General features: G+C 40.3%; 1 protein-coding gene across 1 annotated transcript in view; it reads left to right on the forward strand.

Annotated features, from left to right (window-relative positions):
• The window catches only part of casz1 (castor zinc finger 1), an 86,427-nt gene that overhangs the window by 43,978 nt on the left and 21,723 nt on the right, over positions 1-20,726 (forward strand). Inside the window, 4 exon segments of the mRNA XM_055165800.1 lie at positions 5,570-6,100; positions 12,718-13,603; positions 14,955-15,020; positions 17,459-17,549. Of these exon segments, the coding sequence (XP_055021775.1) occupies positions 5,570-6,100; positions 12,718-13,603; positions 14,955-15,020; positions 17,459-17,549 (1,574 nt within the window).

Raw genomic sequence — 20,726 nt, forward strand, 5'->3', positions numbered from 1 at the left:
ACTAACTCTCTTTAGGAACAATGTGCCTTTTGTGCAGCCCTGCCGTGCCATTATCTTTTTATGAAAATAAGCTGAGTGCATTGGCCTGTCGTCATCTTTTATGTGGCTTTATCATAACCCTGTATCCTCTATGGTGCCGCCTCTGCCCCGACCCACCAAACCTGTTCAGTCAGTGGATTTACATTAAAACTCCAAAGCACTTTTTATGAGGAGAGATTTGAACAGGCATTGATCATTTTTTAGTCTTTATAGCTCACCGTGCCCACCCCCAAAAACCCCCATCTATCAACTAGTTGGCAATGGCATTGTTTTTAATCATCCGAACCTCAAAATTATTATTATCGCTTGTGATGCGGCAATTAAAACTTCAGGTCAGAGGCACAACGAGCGGTGATCAGCAGTCGAGCTGAGAAGTTTTAATTAGACGATCAGAACCATTAATGCGCCCAAAAAAAAAAAAAAAAAAGGTGTGCGCTGGGAAATTACCGGCAACGTCTTAATCAGGGTTAGCGACTCCGAAGAGGAGTCAAGTGAACAGAGAGCAAAAAACAAATCATTTCCGCACCACTGGGACAAAACTCAATTAAATATGCATGCGGAAAAATGGAAATTCGACGGCATCGGAGGCGCAGACTGGTGGAAAACGGTGGCGAAATCTCAGTGCGGGGTGAGCGACCTGCTTATTGTTATTCTCGTGTAATAAAATGAGAGAGGGGCCAGATGCCGGGGTCTGTGAGGGGCTGAGAGGGGCTGCGTGTCACTGCGCGGGTGTCCATCAGTGGCTTTTCGCTTGACTTCTCCAGGGCCCTCACAGCATACACTGCAACTCAATGGGAAACACACAAACATTTCCTGAGGTGTACAGTTTGCATAAGTATTTAGATATTTTCAGCGGAATTGTTATTAAATATAACAATCAGCATGTTACCATCTATGAAAAAAGAAACTGAATTGGCCTCAGTCTCTGTATTTACGGTAATCTACAAACTTATTGTCAAACTAGTCATGGGTCTCAGGCAAAAATGCTTCCTGATTTGAAGAAGGATTTATGAGGTCTTTTTCCCAATTAAATGACACAATATTTTGATTTACATTACTTAATTGCTATGGCGACAGCAGGCTGTTGCCATAGCTTGAAACCCATGAATATTGTGTCTTTAGCCTGCTGGTGCAGACTGTGGCTTAATTGTGGCGTCCATGAGGTCAGAATGATTGAATGAATGAATGAATCGGGATCGTTACCATAGCGATAAACAATTATAAACAGACTATTATGAATACCAAAATGATCTCAAAATGTTGCATATAGGAAGCTGAAACCCATGGATTGAGTATTGCACCTATCCATCTCTAAAAAATTCTATCTATTGTTAATAAAAACATATTATATTCCCACATTATTTCAGTTTGTGTCTCGGTGACTTCTCTAAATGTCTCCCCTGAGAGTTTTCTCTGCACCGAGCTGCAGCGCCGTCGATTAATCTGCCCCAGGTTCATAAAGTTCTTACCAGGCTTTTTACATTTCACTAGAGCTGCTCCAGCCCTGGTTTACATACTGTCTACTAATCCAGGCAGCCCTGTTTGGCTTAATTAAGAGCAGATATTGCGGGGGGCTTGTCCCAGTGTCAGTCATGTCGAAAACACAGCAGGGATCTTAGAAGACGCAGTACCTGTGTTTGATTAGCTTTAAACGGCTAAATATCGACATCGCTCACGCCGTGGGGAGTCTTTAAGTTTTTCTCTGGCTCTTTAACTTAAATCATACATTAGAAAAAGTTGGGACTGTTGACTTTGATTGCAGTCTTCGCACGTTCATACAAATAAAGCACTTCCAACAGAGTTATTAGGGTCTGAAATGAAACTTGATTGGACACAATATTTATGCTGGAATATATAGGCAATGAATAGATATCAAGATATCAAGAAAACTATATGGCACTAAAACAGATAAGAGTCTGAGCAGGTCTACTATGAAACCTAATATGCCCTATACCGAGAATAATACTATCATAATACTACCAGTACAGTGTATCCGCAGTGATACATACGCCTCTTTGAGCTTTATATTATCATATTTGTTTATTTGGTAATAAGCAAGTACATGAACCAGAAATATTTGAAGAAAATATATACCAGTGATGATGAATGGTAGTTATAGAACATTTTAAGAAGTAAAATTTGTAATAGCACTTTGTTCCTATTAGAGATTTTGAAGTAACATTAAAAGTGTTGGCCCAGACATTGCACTGGTGTCATCTCCCCTTGACAAGAAGCAGCATCCTAAAATAACTTTGTCTTTTTTGGAGCAAACTTGAAAAAGACCTTGCAGTGGTCCAAACTTCACTTTTTGCTCTTCCCCTGCAGGTTTTGGCCTTATACAGACATTATATGGCAGTGGATAGTGCAGCCCTGCTTTGCCTCCAGTAAAACGAATGTCACAGCTAACATAAGCAGGGAGAAGGCATTTGTTTCAGCTCCTGTGTACAAATTCAAAGTGTTTTTTTTTTTTTTTTGAATTTTCCTCCACTGTATTGCTTACCGAGGTGTCTGCTCCTTTGACAATTAGCACACCAAGCTAAAACAGGCTGTGAATAATGTCCAGTGCGTGTGACAGTTGTTGTTGTTCATTCTGATATTCATTAATAAGGCAGAGATTGCTTACTGGACTCCTGGAAAGGTTTGTGTTTGGAGGTGGGGGGGTGGAAGAAGTCAGTCCCTCTGGGGAAAGTTGTTCTTTCATGTAGGTCCCAATAGATTTTATCTCATTGTACGCTATCATGCACACAAATGACTTGAGGTAAACAGCTTAGCGTTACCATAGCAATGCCTGTTGTAAGCAATGGTAAAAAGGAAAGCGTGTGGACAGAAACCCTTAGCATAAATAATACTTTCGACAGCTTCCATGAACCACTGAAGCGTGGGTCTCCGTGGGGATGGCTAACAATATTTAATTTGTTGGAATAGACTTGCACCTTAACAATAGAAATAATAAGTCAAGATCATGTTAACTGTAGAGAAACAAGAAGTTCAACTCTTTGCAAATATAGTAGCAAGAGTACTTCAATAACAGTGGAATACTGCCAGCTGTAGTTGCAACACTTTTAGAGTGAAGATATAAAAAAAAATATTAGTATAGAATCGCAACTTTTGTGTCTAGTTTTATATTATATTACGTATTTTTTCTTTGCAATCTGGAAATCACCATACTTTACAATATGTTGCATACTGGACATACTGGACTAAATCGAGAGAATAGTCCAGTGCCTTGGTCGTGGTCTATGATAGTAGTGTTCTACTTTTGTCATCAATACTCTGGTCTGGTATACTTAAAACCTGGCTTTTGTTCAACACTGTAAATAGTCCCTAAACAGCGATGTAGGGGTCATTTCCTACAAGGAGCTGGAGTTTTCAATGCAAAGGAAATGGGTAGTTAAAGCATGAAATACTGAACGCCGTAAACAGAAAAAGTGACCTCCTCTGCAACACCCAAATGACCTCAATCTTCCTTGTGGAAAAAAAAAAATCGTGAAAATTTATGTCTTCCACTTCCTAATAGTTTTTCCAGCTGATTTTTCTTTCCCCAAAATTGCTGTCTTCTAAACGCTGACCCTTTCACCTCATGCCTGCGATTGTCTAGCACTAAATTGTACAGTAATGTGCTACCCCCCTCAAAACGCCATAACTCCTGCATTCATTGTTTCATACAGGAAGCCAGCAGAGTAAATAGTGTAACTGAGAAAGCATGTGTGTAGTGTTGGGTACATTGTCATAGCACGGGGCTATCTGCAAATTGTATATATCCTCTAATGATTTTGAGCTTTGCAAAAGAAAATGAAAATGCGGTTTTATGTCACGCTGGTGCGATTTACATAATGCCGGCAATGGCTCACGTATGATTGTGCGTGGCTCTTTATGGCATAGGGGCAAATGAAGAGGAGAGAGTTTATTGGAGAAAGTCGATTGGGTCTTTAAGATAGAAGTTAGCTACTGTTGATATTGCACATTTCTCTCCATAAAAAAGGCGAGTAGCAAGTTTGAAATCACGTTATTATTTCAGTTTTTAAAAGTAACTGTACTTGAACTTTTTGCTGTTCCAACTCTGACTGTGCACAGAAATATATGACTCAACTAATCTGTTCTACTTTTAAATAACACATTGCTATATTACGCACAATTCTCTGCTGCTCTTTGGATTTTACGTAGTTATTTCGATATGTCACATTTCTCTTGAGTTTTTAAAAGTAACAATACATTAACTTTCATATATTTGCAGAACTTTTTCAAACTCGCAGTGTGTACAGTAGATGACTCAACTAATCTGCCCTACTTTTAAATACCACAATGCTATATTACTCATAATTATCTTCTCTTTGGTTTTTACGCCGTTATTTATACTCGATAATCATCTCTTTGTAGTCTAGAGCGTGGAAAGACCTTGGTGGTAGTGGGGGGATATAAAGTAAAAGGTAACAGAGTGCACTTTCTGCCCTAAAAAGGAAGGCCCTGGATGAGGAATGCCACCAGCAGCTGTTCGTGCCTCATCACAGGACATGTTATAAAGATAGCCCCACTTGGGTTGAAATAATGCCACCCATTCCTGTCCCAAAGCATGCCCTATTGTTCACACAGAGGCCACACTGGGGAAAATGTCCCGGGACTCTGCTCTATGTCTTCTTATGTAAAGCATTTTTTACATTTTGTACCTATAGCCCGCCTTTATGTCATGGAACAACAGGTTCAACTCAGAATTCAAAGGGAGACCGCCCAAAAATAGATTTAGAATAACTGGCAGTACAGAAGGTGCACTATGTAGACTATGTTTTCTGGTGGAGGATCCGTCACCTGCTTCTCTAATGAAAATATTATTGCTACTGTCTTTCATTTATTCAATTACAGGCATTTTTATTCTCCGCTTGTCTTGATCAAGATTGCTAAATTTTTTGTGGAACATTATAGGCAAAATTATAACATCTACATTGAGAACAGAAGATTATTTACCTAAAAACTCACATCACTTTAATTAAACCCAATTATTGTGTACAATAGTTTAATAACATTTGTAATACGTTATTTTTATTTTACATTGCCTTTTTATTGCTTCATATTTTTTACTAAAATAGACAGGCCTTTCCAAAGCAACGCTAAAAAGGTCTAAAAACAGTTTGTGTCAGTTGGGACAGTGTGCAGCCGTCTCCCTGGCAGCAGTAGAGCCTCTTGAGGTGAGAGAGAACATTTGACAGAGGCCTACAGTGGTGTGAAGGATTATGTGGCTGTGTTGGGCTCTAGTGCAGTAGGGGGTCTGATACTTATCTGTCTGAACTCACTGTGGCTTGTTCTGCTTGTTTTCCACTGGGCTGACCACAGACATATGTACTGTAGTGTCTCAGGGTGGATGTGAAGAGCTCACACAGGTTAAGAATAGCAGCAGCTGCAGCAGCCCCCATTGTGCGGCTCAGATTGTTTTGATAAAGGCGCATATGTACAGTGTCCTTAGCAGTTAAGTGTATTGTTAAATGATTATTTCATCTATAACTTATTTCCCTTTCCTCTTTGTTCTTGTGTCCTGCAGCTGAAAGGAGTTTATGCACTGAACCGACCTCAGGAAAACCCAAGATGGCCGCCAAAAGGAAAGGTGGCCTAAAACTCAATGCTATCTGTGCCAAGCTGAGCCGCCAGAATGCCGAGGGAGACCAGAGCGTAGCAGAGAACAGTGAGAGAGGCAGTTCCCACTATGACGATAATGAGACCAACTTCCCCGAGAGCCTGAGCCTGAGCCAGAGCCTGGAGGAGGACCAGAAGAGGCGCGAGGCCATCGAGAAGTGGGTGAACGGAGAGTACGGGGAGGAGCCCCTGGGCGACTGTGATGATGAGGAGAGCTCACTCAGAGTCAGTAATGACGAGGACTGCCCTCCAGAGGGCGTGTACATGGTACAGCCCAAAGGCTGCAGTGATGACGAGGACAACACGGAGGAGGCAGAGCCACTCACCGGCTCTCAGGACGACAGTTACCATGACGACAAAGACACAGAAGACAGGCCCCCCAAAGACACCTCCTACATGCCGAGTGAGGGCCAGAGCCGTCCACAGTTCTCCGCTCCAGGTAACTGTTCTGGTCACCCCCGTCAGTGTGTCGACATCAGTGAGTCATGTCCCATTAAAGACACTGACTGTCAGCAGAAGGGAAACTCAGGTCACAAAATCATGTCAAGAAATAACCAGATGAAATTTCAATAAAACATTAGTTTCAGTTTGGTTAAAGTGAAAGAGGAGTTACAGTGGAGTTTAAATGTTTGAAGATGTTGTTAACATTGGCAGTCGCACAGACTTATACTATTCTCCCATTAAGTTTCTGGTTGCTTCATCAGTAACAGAATCCTACGGCATAAACTGTGCCGTGACATTTCTTGGAGCTCGGTGAAATGCTACCTTTCAGAGAAATGCCCTGTAGGCTTTGGATTTCGGCTATTTGTGCAGATGAATCGGCAGCAGCAGCATGTAAAAATGTAAAAACATGTAATGGTCCAGTTCAAGTGCTGTACTCAATAGCCCAGCGCTGACTGGAGAGCAGGTGACATATACTTAAGTGAGCCTATTATTGGAAAGAGCCTCCCCGCTGCTCCATTATGAATAGGCCGGCACAGACACAGGGGGACAGGGGAACTAGTCTGTGTGTGGCTATGGCGTATGAACAAATGCATAAATGGAGTAGACGTACAACATGCCTGTCTGTGCTCTGGCAGCAGCTGAGGGCCAAAGCAGGGCTGGTCCACGCTAAGCTTCATATTACACATGGATTACATACTGCGTCTTTGATTTTCCTCTAAGCTCACTAAAGTTAGACCCCGCTCCAAGCTCCTCTGTTACAATGCACAACCAAGGAGTTCAAGTGGTTCTGGAAAGCACCTTTTGGCAAATTCACTTTAACAGCAACAGTCCAAATCTGAAGTAGTAGTTCATTTTATTTTTCATTTGTGGTAGAAATATAACAAATATGTTACTTGAAAAATATTATAAATGAAATGTATGTACTGCAAATATTTAATATACTTTACCATGCTGTTGCCACTACCACAGCTACAGCCTCTATCACTTTTCCCCCCTTAACCACATTTTATGCCTTCTCAAAAGTAATCACTATAGTTACTTTTCAACTTTGCTATCTCAATAAATACTCTTATCTCTGCACTTTCGACTATGTTTTATAAAAATCCTTTAATAATTGCACTCGTGATCACAGTAACCCCTTATTTAATCATGGCATTTTCCCTTGTAATAATTTCACCATTATCAAACTGATAAGAGGTACTTTCAAGCAGAATATATTTACAGCAAACAAACTTTTAGTGCATTTTTACACTCCCATGACCTTGAATCTCTTTCTTAGTTTCAACCAGTACACCGCTGTTAAAAATACATTGTAAAACGCTGTAAAAACACGCTCAATAATGAAAGATAAAGAAACAAACAGAGGAGAGAGAGAGCATTGTGCAGGTGGAACAGGTTGTTGCGGTACAAGACAAGTTTTGTTTTGCACCGTCTCACCTCACTTTTGGATCTTTCATCTGCAGGCATGTACTTCTTTTTTTCACACTGTATCTTTTTGTTTTCTAGTATACTTTTGGCCACACACAAATGCGAATTGAGAGCAGGGGCTTCTGAGAAAAACAGGTTTCAGTCGCAGCAGCCTTTGTGGTTTTAATTAGTCATTTTGTGTTTATTTTATGAGCACTAAATATGCATTGTCTTCCGTGTTTTTTTCTACTTACTCTACTAGCGTGAATGTTTAAAGACTATCACAAGCTTTCTTTTCTTTGTTGATTGTAACTAGGGCATCTATATTGCCATGTTTTGCCTTGACGCTCAATTAAAACATTTTTTTCCTCCCTCTCCTCTTCTCGCCGCTGTCTTTCAAAGGCTGATGCGGAGTGCACACAATTATGCATATAAACATAGTGGCTTAATTATCTCGCACAACATCAGTGACAATGTAATTAACAAACATCGCAAGATCAATGAGAGAAAGTGTGACCTTCAAAACATTTAACTCCTCACATGGCGGCAGCGTGCAGATTCCCCTATCAAACCCCAACCCCAGAATACTGTTCCTAGATAATTTAGATGGCGCATTAGTCATTGGGAGGAAAAACAATGAATTAAAACAAGCGGTGAGAGATTGTGGTGGATCAAACAGACTTGACCACGACTTCCATTTGCGATTCGGGTTCACACTGAAAGGTTATTGTTCATTTGGAGCAGTTTTCAAAGCCCCCCCTATTTACTGGCTGTTAATTAACTAAGCAAACAGGGTGGAAGTTTGAAGCGACGGCAGCGATGTGCACTTTAGTGTGTGTCAAATTAGGCCCAACCCGTGCACATCATGTCATTTATTCAAAGCAGCTCTATTAGGATACCAGCGTCCATTTAAACAAACACACTTATACTCATTTGCCCACATAAACGCAAATAGCTTTTGAAAAAGTGTTGAAATTAGTGTAGCATGAAGAGTTAATCTTGCAGCATTCAACTAGCACAGATTTTGGTAATTATTTCTTCTTACAATTTCCTTTCTTAGGTCACCACGTCATTTGTCTCTCATTTTGTACTGCTTTTGAGTTCTTCAGTCTGGTATAATTTAAACCTGGTTGATATAATACTCATTATAATATACAGGCTTGAAAATAACACAATAAATAGATTTTTGATTGAAAATAATAATTCTGTCCACCTTAACATTATTATAATATGCATATTTCAAACTTATGAACGCTTAAACTTTGTAAGTCTGTTTAATGTGTTAATTTGCGTTGTCACTGATAAAAACTATGACTTACATGAGTGCAGTTTTTTATTTAATTTTAAGTACAGTACATACTATAAAACCCTAAATCCTATGGATGAGTAAATGAACTTCCCCATAGCATGTGTATTGTGCTTGAAAGTGTCACCCTTCAGAATCCATTGTGCCTGTAGATTAGTCCATATATAGCTCCCAGCATGCCCCTTATCTCAGTGACACCTCTGACTCTCAGAGCTGTGTGCTCCGACTGCCACACCGACCGCCATGTTTGGTCAGTGCCACACATATCAAGTCCCTGGTTATCATGTCCAGCTCAGAAAATGTCCTCTAATTGCCTCAAATGCAGACAAGGCCGGTCTGTTTAGTGTATAAACTTCAGCGTCAGGAGGTGTCCAGATAGGAGCCACTTCTGTGTGGATTTGATATCACTGAAACTGAGGAAGTCAAATGCCAAGTCAAGGGAACTTTATAATTGAGAGAATAACTTTTTACATAGTGGTGCGCTGTAGTAATTACTTTAAAGTATTAAAACCCCTTTACCTTTTTCTACGCTAAAGCAAAATAAAAAAAAAAATGTAAAAGTGATCATTATTAACAAAATCTCCACTGGTCTAACTGAAAATTGTATGAAATGTGACAACACAAACTGAAGCTCTCTAACTACAACTACTAGCGTATAGAACACCTTTTTCCAGTTTACCTATTTCAACTAAAGTATTTTCTAAAATTCAGCAGTAATACATCCTTTGCTTTTATTTTCCTCAGATGCTGCTACTTCAAAATCCGTTTTCAAGGTGGCTGCAAAATCGTATTAGTCGTAGCAGTGAAATGCAGATTCATATAATTGCTATTAAACATATTTAGTTTGAATTCAAAGTCTCTTTTAGAGCTCCTCTGTATGCTCTGCCACCTGGAGTCACATGACATTATTAACGGGCCTCAGATAAGAGCTGAGTACAGACCTCATTTACACAGTGTTTTGTAAAGGTTATCTGTGGTCGCCCCAGTCATAATCCTTTCACGTCCAATCATTGGGCTTTCAGTGATAGCATGACACCGATGAGACTGGAGCTCATTTTGAGGAGAGCACGATAAAATTACACACAGCAAATAGAATGTGAATAGCTATATCTGTTCTTGCATGAAAGAAACCACCCGTGTCTTTTGTGTCAGAATTACCACTCTGCTCTCAATATCAAAAATAATCTCTGGTATTACTGTAAAATTATGCTCTTACTGTATGATTGGACTCAAGAGTGAGATAAATACATATGCCAGCTCTATGCCGTTTTTCTATAGCTAACAGTGTATAAGGAGCTTGTAGTAGCAGTTAGAGTTGAATTATGGTAAGTACAGTAACAGTTTTAATTGTAGTAGTAACCAGTGTAGTAATGAATAGCTTCTCTTAAAAATACTTATTTGCAAATGAGCAGTATTCTGAGGCTAACTGACTTATTTAAACTTGTAGAAAACTTTTAGAAGTAACAGTACCCACAAATGAGCACTGTTGTCGTTTTGGTATTCATTAAGCTAACGATAATGAGCAGCAACATAATTTTTCTTTAGTAAAGCGTAGGTGTTTTTGATGTACTACATGTGTTTGCCCCAACTCAAGAACTTTTGGTGGGTTTCAGATGGCATCACAACTTTCTAGACCAGTGTTATTTAATACAGATGGGGGCAGGTAAAATTAATATTATTATTAAAAAGCAGATTTTTGTTGCCATAGAGTGAGTTCTTGTGGCAAGACACTCAGAGAAAAGTTTGGATTCAACATATGGTCAAATAGGAGACAATAGGCAGATTTTCTTATTGATAACATTGTTTGTTGCCATAAAATATCTAAAACATAAATTCACAACATCATTTCTATTGGTGACTAGACCCTGCAACTCACTATAGTACAACAAAAATCTAACAACATTACTTTTACATCCACCCATCTGTATTAAATTATATTGACCAATAGAAAGATGTGATACCATCTGAAACCAGCTATACGATACAGCTTGACCTGACATGGCCTTATAAATACAGTAACAGTACATACCAGCGGAGTGGCAAATTTATCAACACATTCATCATATCTGTAGAAAGCTATATTAGAAGAAACATTTTATGCATGTAGATCAGATTTCATGGGAGAAGTTTGTTACAAGTTTCAAACATGAAAAAACTGAACTGTTACCAATAGTTGCAAGTAACATGATACTTTTACTCAACCATATATTTGATACCAATATGTATTGCAGGAAATCTCCTAATGATAAATTCTATTTTCGTCCGTTAGTCAAAAGCGGATAGAAGTAGTAGTAGTAGTAGTAATAGTAGTAGTAGTAGTAGTAGTAGTAGTAGTAGTAGTAGTAGTAGTAGTAGTAGTAGTAGTAGTAGTAGTAGTAGTAGTAGTCATTATAGTAGCAGTATGTTTTGCCTTTTCAATTCAACACTTTAAAAACTTTTACTCAATGATCAAATTTACTTTTTTGATTGATGTATAGAAAAACAATATGATCCACTTATTAAACCCAACATATAATCTTCACAAATTTAAAGAATTCAGCAGTAGCAGTAATAGTAAAAGTTGCAGCACTTTTCACATTTAGTATAAGTATCTGTTTTGCCCATTCAAATTCGACATTCTTTTCAAAAATTTCCATTCTTTTTTACCATTACTATTTACTTTCCATTCTTTTTTTTTTTTTCAATGATAAAAACATGCACATCTCCCCTCTCTATTTGTTATCATGAAGACATATACAATGGTGTGAAGTGAACTGGATCCCTCACTTAGGACGCAGGCCAGCGGCAGTGTGTCAGCCTGTGGTTAGGGTACATGTGAAAACACCGTAGATCTGCTCAAGCGATCGGCTGCAAACATGGCGGTATTTCCTCTCAAATCCCTCATCTACTTCTCCTACATTTTTCATGCCCTTTCGATCCACCTTCTCCTCTTTCATACTGATCTGTCGCTCACGGGAGCCACCCTCCACAACACGGCCAGTGGAAATTTGGGGATTATTTTACACGCTGCACTGGAGATGTGAAAAGCAGGACCAGAGAGACTGATTTAGCAAGAAATTTGAGACAAGAGAAGAAATATTTGTGTATTAATTACGCCAGTGGTAGGTGGGTTTACCTCTGGCCAGATCATGTGTACTCTACTGATGAGGAAAGCAATAAAGCTAAATGTGAAAAAATAACTTAAGTGATGGTGCGTTGAATAAATTACAATATCTGTACTATTTAAAATTTAACTTTACTAAAACACTTTGTGTTTATTTCTGAAAGCCTTTACTCTTCATATCTCATACACTAATTCAGAAATCTCAATGTCTTTTCTCTTTTTACTCAATGGAGCCTTACAATAACCTGCAACTTAATGGGCCAGAATTAATCTCAACATAATGCAATTAAACTATACATTGACGACCACACTCCAGCTGTGTCCTTGAGGAAGTTTTCCTTGTGTGGACTTGTCTAATGTACAGAAGAGGTTCCTATAGATTTTGGTTAGTTGCAGATTGAACCACTATGTCACATGGTGCAGAACAGGAAGAGTGCAGAGTCATTGTGCACTTTTCAAAGCAGCAGATTTGTGGAGATTTGGGTTTGTTCCACTTTCTGTGTCTTACTGTGTAAATGTATTTATTGAGTTAAACTAACATTGCCTAATGACTTCATCTGTAACTTTAAATGACAAACAGAAGCTAAGTGGTGTGACATTTGTTGAGCAGGCATCAGTCAAAGTGACAAAACAAAGTCATTCATAAAACTGATGGAGTGACCTCAAGTCAATGTGTTGTTTATCATTATTTTGATCAATTGGTGTAATTATTCATGTAATGGACAATCTTTAAAGTGAAGGATTTAAATGAAATGAAACCGTAGCGATTCTAATGTCAGTTTCCTCTTTTGTCCAGGAGAGGCCTCGGCCCTGCAAGACTATGCAGCCAACACCATGAATGAGTTTCTGGGAATGTTTGGTTACGATGACCAGCAGGTAAGGGATGAGCTGACCAAGAAGATCAGCTTTGAGAAGCTCAAAGCGTCTACCTCAGACCCCTCGTCCCTCAGCAGCGAGGAGGCCTCCCGCCGCGCTCGCTTCTCCAAGTATGAAGAGTACATCCGTAAGCTGAAAGCCGGAGAGACCCCCTGGCCCCTGCATGCTTCCCCTCCCAAACCAGATGACCTCAATGCAAAGATTGCCCAAGACAAGAGCCCCCTGCTGCAGAGCTCCGGTCTGCCAGGAGCAGAGGCGCAGATCTTCCCCTCCAGTATGGACCACAAGTCCCGCGGAGGACCCCAGGCAGGGGCGTCACAGCCCCCCACGTCCTCACTGCACATGTCCAACATCGTGTCACGATCCTCCAAATATGACTTCTTTATCCAGAAGCTGAAGAGGGGTGAGAGTCTGCAGCCGCAGAACGGTAACGCCTACAAGCGTCCCTCCAAGTACGATCTGGAGAACGTCAAGTATCTTCAGCTGTACAAACCCGGGGACGGAAACCACGACATGGGTGGAGCCATCGCTTTCAAGACTGTCAAATCGGCGCGCAAATATGACATCAGACCAATACAGAAGCTGATCCCCGGAAACCCCGAGGCCTCGCTCATGCCCAGCGTCTTGACTCCTGTCCCAGGGAACCCGGGTACGCCGGGGGTCCCCACTGCAGGGGCTACAGGGGCCATTGCCCCTGGCCTCACCATGGACCAGAGCGGACACCTTAGCTTCAGCACCGCCGAGTACCTCAAGTCCAGCTTCTCCAAGACTGACTCCATCACCTCCGGAACTGTGTCCTCTGTCAAGTAAGTCACTGCTGTTTTTTTCTACTGGGCAAAGCAAAACAAAAGTGAACTTTTTTTATACAATGAAAACAAATCTCTTAAACTAAATTTTTTTTTAAAATTTCATGATCGATCATTGGCTAGACAGTGTCCTTCACACTTATAGTCTCTCAGAGAAACACTAATGTACAGCCTGCATCCACTTAACTGCTCCTGCGACTCCGTTAGACTAACACACAGGTAATTGCTAGCTTCACCGCAGCCAACAGGAATGTAGTGTGAAATAGCGCATAGCGCCCAATAGATCCATGACATGATGAGTTGCGAAGGCACATGAAGTGTTTACTCGCTGTAGTACTCCGTGGAGACTGATTTAGCACAGTCATCGCAAAGTGACTGACTTCTGGGTTTGGCTGGGGTCTAACAACTCTCTCGTAATTACTTTGGAGCCATGACTAACCTGGCACCAGCCACAGGGGGCTGAGTGTTCTTTAGAACAAGTGAACAGAGCTTTGGGGACATGGTCCAGTGGATGGGAGCTGCTACAGTGTCCTTGTCCTCTCTCAGTCAGGACAGTCCCAGCCTGTTGTGCCTGGGCAGCGTGGGCAGCGCGGGCAGTGTATAGACAGCGTTGCCAGGTTGGCTGCTGCAGCGCTGCTTGGCTAACACTGAGCTGCCTGCACAGTGACGAGGGGCTGCTGAGGAGAGTCTGGCAGCCTGCCTCCCTCAGGGCAAGATTAACCTCGGGTCATCCCCCGTGTGGAGCGGCTCTCACTGAGCTAAATGCCACTACTGTGAAGAGCCAAGCACAACCAATACTGTGTAATCACACTTATCATATACACAGTGAAAAGAATGAGAAGCATACTCCGGTCTGGTCTCTTTAACATGTTAACATTCATTTAAAATAAATAAAAGGTAAACTTCCTCTGTGACAGCCGGGCTCGGCCTCTTTTGGCTCTACTCTCGCCTCTGCTTTTTGTTTGAGACTGATTGGAGACAACTTGACATCAGCATAAGAGCCAAGGCCCTCGGGGACGATCAGAAAAGACCTTTTCAGAGCTTTTCTTCCCATCCCCATTATGGCGTTTTGCATACAAGCACTCACCAAAATACCCCATAAAAGATTAATGTCCCTTTGCTCCAGCATTTTGCCTTTCATTGGTCGGGAGCCCATGCATCAAAGTGCACGGCTTCTACCCCTGATTCATAAGCCACATGAAAACGCTGTTATGCCACAAGAAAATGCATATTGATAGTGCAAAGTTTGGGAGCGGCTGTAAGTAAATATTGTGTCAGTTTGTTTTTATTAACAACAGGCAGGCCCACCTCACCATTAATCCTGTCTCTTTTGTGTTTGCTGTTGCATTAGGAATGGCCTGCCACCAGATAAACCTACCGGCGACGATGTCAACGTCTACCAGAAATATATTGCTAGGTATGCAAATCCCTCACCGAGCCTCTCTCTGCTGTAAAAAATATGTCCAAAACACAGACAAACACTCTCTCAGCCCCCGCTATGCTCTGCTTTATTCACTCATATAACTCGACTTATACGACAATGTTGAACGCACAGTAAATTAATTAAGAAAGAGTCAAATTTATGTGCTATGCTGAAGTAGAGGGGTGTAATGAAAGAGAAATTGCTTAATGGGAACTTACTGTAACGGGCAGAGTGAACATTATTCTGTGACATTAGCAGCGACTGAAAAACCAAGGATATGAACTGAGGCTATAGCCACTTTATATGGGAGCTAACTGATCTAAAAGGGAGTCATACACACCAGTGGAGAGCCGTGTCTTTGAATGGCCTGAGAACAATGTCGGCTATCCTCAATTCATTCACTATAAAGGTGATTATCACTTGTTTGTTTATTCTGTCTCTAAAAAGGAAAGAAAAAGCGCATTTGAAAAGTGGCGTTAATGATTACTTCTCCAAGCCATAACATGAAGGGCACAAATCAAAGCGCTGGCACTGACAGACACACACGTACGCACATCCTCTCCTCTCTCCACGCACACACAGAGCAGCAGCCTTCCTTGGACTGATTACATTTTGCAAGAAGATTTAATTAAGGAATTTTTAATGAGGCTTCTGCTGGCAGTGCCAAGAACTGTTTTGATATTTGCGCTGCATAATGCATAAAATTTGTCTAAACATCTCGGCGGTTGATGCACAGGGAGGCTGCAGATAAGCCCAGATACAGTTTCAATTTCCGTGTTGAGGTTGAGGAAAAAAGAGGAGAAGAGGAGGGTTGCGAAAATGGGATAGGAGGGTACATAAAAAGGGTAAATGTTGCAAAGGGATTATCAGGCTAATGGGTGATTTTGCAAAACAAGCCTGCTTTCTGCTGCTAAAGTTTGATGGTATAAAAAGATTCATTGGCGTCTGTGTTATACTTTTTAAACGCTTTCATGCACACACTATCGGCGGCACTTTGATCCGTGTATCCGTATTGTAACCAGAGATGCGCTGCAATCTGTGTGTGTCGTGGTGGCTATATTAATATTTAATCTGCTGCTGAATAGTGGTGTGCCCATTAGGCCCCCTGATGCGGCAAGAGGGAATTGTCCAGAGGCAAAGTGATACAGCTGGGCAATGAGCAGTGAGGGAGGGGGCACAGTCTCAGGGGACCGGGGGCTTTGTACGCCTAAGTGTATATATAATGTAGGGTAAATTATATGGATATGTACTATGCAGGTCGGAAGATTTTTTTTTAGAAGAAGAGGTGTGTTCAAAATAATACAACTCTGATGAAGGGTTTTCCAAAAAAAAGAAAAAGTGAAAGTAGTGTGATTTTTGTTAGGTTGCTGTATTCAAACTAGCAAACCATGTAAATGTATTAAAATAGTATAAACAAATGTGTGCTCTGCAAATATAATGACTGTAGTAATTTATCACTAACATGGTAAAAATAAATAAAAAATAGTTTTGATATACAAAAATGGCACAGAAATCTGTACAATTAACATAACTTTATTGATCCCAAAAGAAATTCAAGACTGTTAACTGCTCTCACAATCACCACCAGCACATTGCATACATTGAATGAGATTAAATAAATAACTAAATAAATATTTCTAAAAATTCTTAACATTTGAGATATCCTTAAAATGACATATTAAGTTACGCGGGAAAGTACAACCAACTCACCACTACCTTAACTTTTCACTCAAAATTTGCTTCAAGCCCCAGTCTCTACAGAACCATTAAAAAAAACTAGAGTTTGCAAAGTGATCTGTAAATGTTGTTCAGAGATAATCCTAACAAGGCAAAAACACACATTTTTAAAACTTGCTCACCCCCTCCTCCTCCTCCTCCCTCCCTCCTCCCTCTCTCTCATGCACTACAGACGGAGCTCTTGGCAGCAGAAGAGCAAATGTTTATTTGTGTGTTTTTGCTCGTAATTGGAGGATTTTAAGAGTCATCATCATCAAGCTTATTATCGTCGCTGTAAAAGTGCTGTACTGTAGCAAAAAGCGCAGCAGTTTTTCTTTTACTAGAAACGGACTGAAATGTAGACATACAGTGGAATGAATTGGAGCTATCTGATGTCTTTCTGTGGTTAACCTGCCCTCATTTAACAAGGTTTTTCACGGCTCGGTAAAAGAAATACAAGGTTCCTCATCCCTCTTTGAGTACGTGGAGGGAAAAGGTTTCACAGTAATAAGTGTCTCTTTGGAAGTAAATGCAACTAATTTGAGTGGAATTGGTGTGACAGACTGGTAAATTGTGGCGGCAGTGTGGGAGGTGGGAGTCTGTCTGAGCGGGCGAGGGGGGGGCTCTGTGAAGGTGAGCGCAGAACAATGGTAGTGAAATATATCATAACATTAACACTGATTTATGTTTATGAGTATTTTGGTCATGTTTTTCAGGTTTTCAGGCAGTCAGCATTGTGGTCATGTGCACTGTGCGTACCAGTACAGAGAGCACTATCACTGCATGGACCCAGAGTGTAACTACCAGGTGAGCGTGAGTACTTTATCCTTTTTGAGCACCGCCCAAATACACATTTAATAAAGATTACTATTTATGCTGTTTTGAGGTGTTTAATAACTTGTCATTGTGTGGCAGAAGCAACTAATTATTGAACGGTTAAACATATATACACATTATATTTTATTTTCATTTAAATACATTCAGTATGTATAAGATAAGATAAGGTAAGATTCCCTGGTATCATATTAACCTCAAAGTTTAAAACACAAGCATTTTTTATTTATATTGCACAAGTAGTTGGAGTTATTAATCCATGGTTTAGAGCAGTAAATTTTGAATATTATTGTAATGATTATTTCATTGTTGCACAACAAGCAAGTGTGAGAAAAGTGTGGATAGCTTTAACATTCTAGATAACACATTTTTCAGATTCAGATATCAGATATTCAGTTTATTGTCATTTAATGCATACATAAAAACAAGATACAGTTTTGCAGAATCAGTATAAAGTTTCAAGTCATAGCAATATAAAATACAAGTGCCAATGCCTATCTATTTTGAAAGTGTATCCTTTCAGTAAAGACATTTAAAAGAAAGGAAGAAAAATAATTAACCAATGTCTAATGTTAGACAAAAATGTCTCTTATAATCTTCTAGCTCATTTGAGGTCAGGTGACTTGAAGTTTAGCTGAGGACAGAATAAAAGGATGTGGCCATCATTGCAGTATATACAAACACAAAAGTGCGTCATCTTGTCAGTGGCCGTTACACAGCGACCTGAAGTTTGTTTGCCTTTGGTGTGCTGAGTAAGCTGAGGGCAGGTCTCACTCACTGCAACAACCCGGGGCTCACCGTGACATTTGGCCTATCATTAGAAAGGGTTAATTGTAAATACAACTCCTTCTCATCTATATCTGAAGACATCTGCCGTGCCTTTAATCCCCCCTCACATTATTAATCTTGTCCCGATGCCAGCACTAGTCATGTATATGTAAGTGGCACAAAGCAGATGAGAATACTCCTGTTTGCTGTAGCATATGGCTGGAGAGAGTTAGTCAAACACAGCAAGATTTGTTCAAAGACTACAAAAATCCATGCTCCTTCTCCGCTTGTTTTCCTTCCTTTTTTCTTCCCAGTTTTCTGAATGAAGCCGTCTTCAGATGTAATCTCCACTGTCTGCTCCCGATCAGTGAAAGATTAGCGCTCGATAAATATTGTTTATGTGCCCAAAGCATTACGGATCGTGGCTCACTTCACAGTCTGATGAGGAGACACGTTCTTGGAGGAATACAAAGGAAAACCATCTCGTGTCATTATTTAGAGTGTTAGTTCAGGTTATCACGGCAATTTCCACGGTCAGGCCGCATTTCTCTGTGCAGAGGAGGTGCAGATATGCATTAGGAGTCAAACATGGAAAACACAAGCAGGAAGAATTACTCAAGTAAAAGTACTGCTACTACAGAATAGTAGTACTTAGTAGTATAGGGTAAAAAAAAAAAAAGACTACTAATCCAGTTTGTGTAACTACGTGAGCAATTATTCAGTCATGTGGTGAACTAATTTGTTACCAAATTTAAAACAAAGTACAAACATCAATCGACAACTACTACTCAACAACAACTAAAATGCTATTGCTTTGCTTGAAATGTTCCACAGTGTGGCATTAAATATATCCATCTATTCAATCAAATGTATTTATTGCTTAAATATCATTTGCATTCATACAATCAGCAGGCTTGCCTCTCCACAGATCTGAACTGTAATTTAAAGAAAGAAAGGGAAATTTGACCTCTGTATTCCTAGTCCTAGTGGTATCATCTGCTTGCCTCCATGGAGATATGTTAAATGAAATACTGTGAAACATAATAGACAAGGTAATAACATCTCCAGGGAGACAATCAGGTGGCGGACCCTCCACCATAAGTTCCATAGTGCACCTTTAATTTGAAGCTTTCCTCTTTTCCCCTCTCTGTATTTGGGGCAGAGATGATCTGGTCCTTGGAAGTGATAACTCATGAAACGCTGTGCACATGACACACAGAGTTGGAATATTACCCCAGTGCCAGCCCGCTCCATTGGCTCAGAACTGACATTCTCCTTTCATGGGCTCGTACAGCAGCGAGTACGGGCCGTGTTCATCGTCACTCTGGTGGGAATCCCAAAATAAATGTAGCAAGTGGCTCCCAACCTTCATCACCACTCCACTGAAAATGAGATCTTTTTCCCAGTCAGCTCCGGGCCTATTTTGGAACGCCTAATAGATCAAATGTACGGCACCAATCAGGCAAAACATTACGACCACTGACAGGTGAAGTGAGTAGTACAGATTATAACTTCATTTTGACATGTGTTAGAAAGAGGAAATTATCAGAGGACAAGTTTACATTTTGAACATTAAGCTGATGAAAAAATATGACTTGCTCTGTCAACATAGTAGTGGACAAATCAAGATAAGAACTATGGTGTTCCCAATAAATTATTATTTTCAACATAAATATAAAAATTTGTGAGCATGCAGCCCTTTTGTGATGGTGTTCCCTGTCCACAGTGGTCAATATCTATCAAAGGAAGTCCAACAGCGAGTAAGGAAGGAAGAAAGAGCTAGTTTATAATTGTTTTTAAAAAAAAGTTATTGCTATTGCTACTATATGGAGGATGGAGGAGAACTACCTTAAGGGTGCACTATGTAATTCTTATGGTAGTAGTACTCCAACCCCTTATTGTTGTGCCTGAAATGTTCCACGGTATGGCATTACACTTCATCTTCATAGAGCCAAGAATGTGAATTAAGCAGGCCAAGATACAGGTGATATACCATGTAGAGAGGCGAGTCTACTTACAATAAAAAAAAGATTGTTTCAGTGTATTCACAGTATATGGCTTTTTGACATATAGTGTGGAACATTCCAGGTAAAGTAATAACATCTCCATAGAGACAAGCAGGAACTGGATCCCCACCAGAAAAGTGACACAGTGCACCTTTAGAGAGGCAGGTGGTTATAATGATGTACTGATACTGTCTCGTAACCAGGGTGATAATTCCACAGTATCCCTAAATCTGATGCATTTCTTAGCTGCAGTAAGGGAGCCTAATCTTTTCTATCAAAGAAATAAGCAATAAAAAGCCAGCCTAGTGCAGTGAGTGAGCGCTACAATCTTGCTTTTTTCCTTGCGCACCACTGGAACACATGACACAAAGCAATT

This window comes from Boleophthalmus pectinirostris, unplaced genomic scaffold (assembly GCF_026225935.1).
Source record: "Boleophthalmus pectinirostris isolate CB_2022bp ecotype Guang Dong unplaced genomic scaffold, ASM2622593v1 HiC_scaffold_8, whole genome shotgun sequence".
Lineage (NCBI taxonomy): Eukaryota > Metazoa > Chordata > Actinopteri > Gobiiformes > Gobiidae > Boleophthalmus > Boleophthalmus pectinirostris.